Source organism: Rhagoletis pomonella, unplaced genomic scaffold (genome assembly GCF_013731165.1).
Source record: "Rhagoletis pomonella isolate Grant_MI unplaced genomic scaffold, Rhpom_1.0 Rhpom_scaffold_00001, whole genome shotgun sequence".
Classification (NCBI taxonomy): domain Eukaryota; kingdom Metazoa; phylum Arthropoda; class Insecta; order Diptera; family Tephritidae; genus Rhagoletis; species Rhagoletis pomonella.
In genome coordinates this window covers 39,270,812-39,271,991 of record NW_023458555.1, presented here as the reverse complement: position 1 = coordinate 39,271,991, position 1,180 = coordinate 39,270,812, and the positions used below count along the sequence as shown (strand labels likewise).

The window sequence follows — 1,180 nt, the reverse complement described above, 5'->3', positions numbered from 1 at the left end:
TTGGTATATTCAGTATTTTTTTCATTTTGGTCACCAGCCAAATATATCAGTAGGCTTTTTCCAAGCTAAAATCAAATCGGCTTTTGAATGCCCCAATCCCACCCAAATTAAAACCAAGCAATTGTCCTCCTATTATATACACAATGTACCTGTTTTATTTAAATATTTGTATGCATGTATGTATAAAAAATTAAGTTCGTAAAAAATCTTAAAACTTAGTGCTTAGAAAACAACAACACACACGCTTTCGAATCTATTCTAATAATGTAATCATTATGCTAACATTGTAATCGTATTTGTTTGTGATTGGAAATACATAAGAGAGCAAAAAGGAGAAAGAGAGAGAGAGAGATATATATAGTAAAGGACATAACTGTATGTGTAATTCTCGTACAAATGTACGTCCTTCCATCGATACTCAAATTAAAAATATGTATTTATTTATAAGTAATATACTGAATGAACCGTTAATGGCGATTATGATTGCGATTATGATATGGAATATTTAATATTACTTTTTTTGTGTGTGTGCCAGAGTAATAATTAAATGCCATGCCATAATAAAAGCAATTAAACGGATATGCAAAAATACAAATACTTATATATTCAAATATATATATATGTGAGTATGTATGTATGTTTATATGAATTAACAAAGATAAGAGGTAGCTGATAGATGCAAAGCGGAAAAATAACGTATACAAAATAATGTGTAATATTAGCAAAATCATTTCAAAGTAAATAGTCGCCTTGGACGATATCCAAAATGCTTTCAATGCCTGCCATTCGTCGAACTTAGTGCGGATAATAGTTACCGTAATGCGGATCTGTAGCGAGCGGATAGCTGGCATAGGCAGAGCTATGTGCCAAAGCTGGATAGGCTGCAGCAAAATGTGGGCCAGTATGTGCAATGGGTAGGGGAGCGGGTGCTGGTGCTGGTACTGGTGCTGGGACTGGAATGTGGGCTGGAGTGATTGCTATTGGATAGGAAATGGCTGGTGCCTTCACGGCTACTGCTGGGCCGATGGGTGCGGGTGCTATGGGAGCTGGAGCAGGGGCGTGGGCGACTTTGTAAGCAATGGGTTCCTTACGCACAACGGCATTGAAGCCATTATGCGGATCAGCGGTATAGTCTACAGTGCGCTTGGTGCCATCCGGATCAACAAGTGAATAGCTGCCC

At 37.8% G+C, this 1,180-nt stretch overlaps 1 protein-coding gene across 1 annotated transcript in view; it reads right to left on the bottom strand.

The window, feature by feature from the left end:
• Positions 1-124: 124 nt before the first annotated feature.
• LOC118745535 (cuticle protein 7) overlaps positions 125-1,180 on the bottom strand; it is a 13,253-nt gene continuing 12,197 nt past the window's right edge. Inside the window, exon 5 of the mRNA XM_036479023.1 lies at positions 125-1,174. Coding sequence (XP_036334916.1) covers positions 796-1,174 — 379 coding nt within the window. The 3' untranslated portion in view covers positions 125-795. The remainder of the gene's footprint in view (positions 1,175-1,180) is intronic.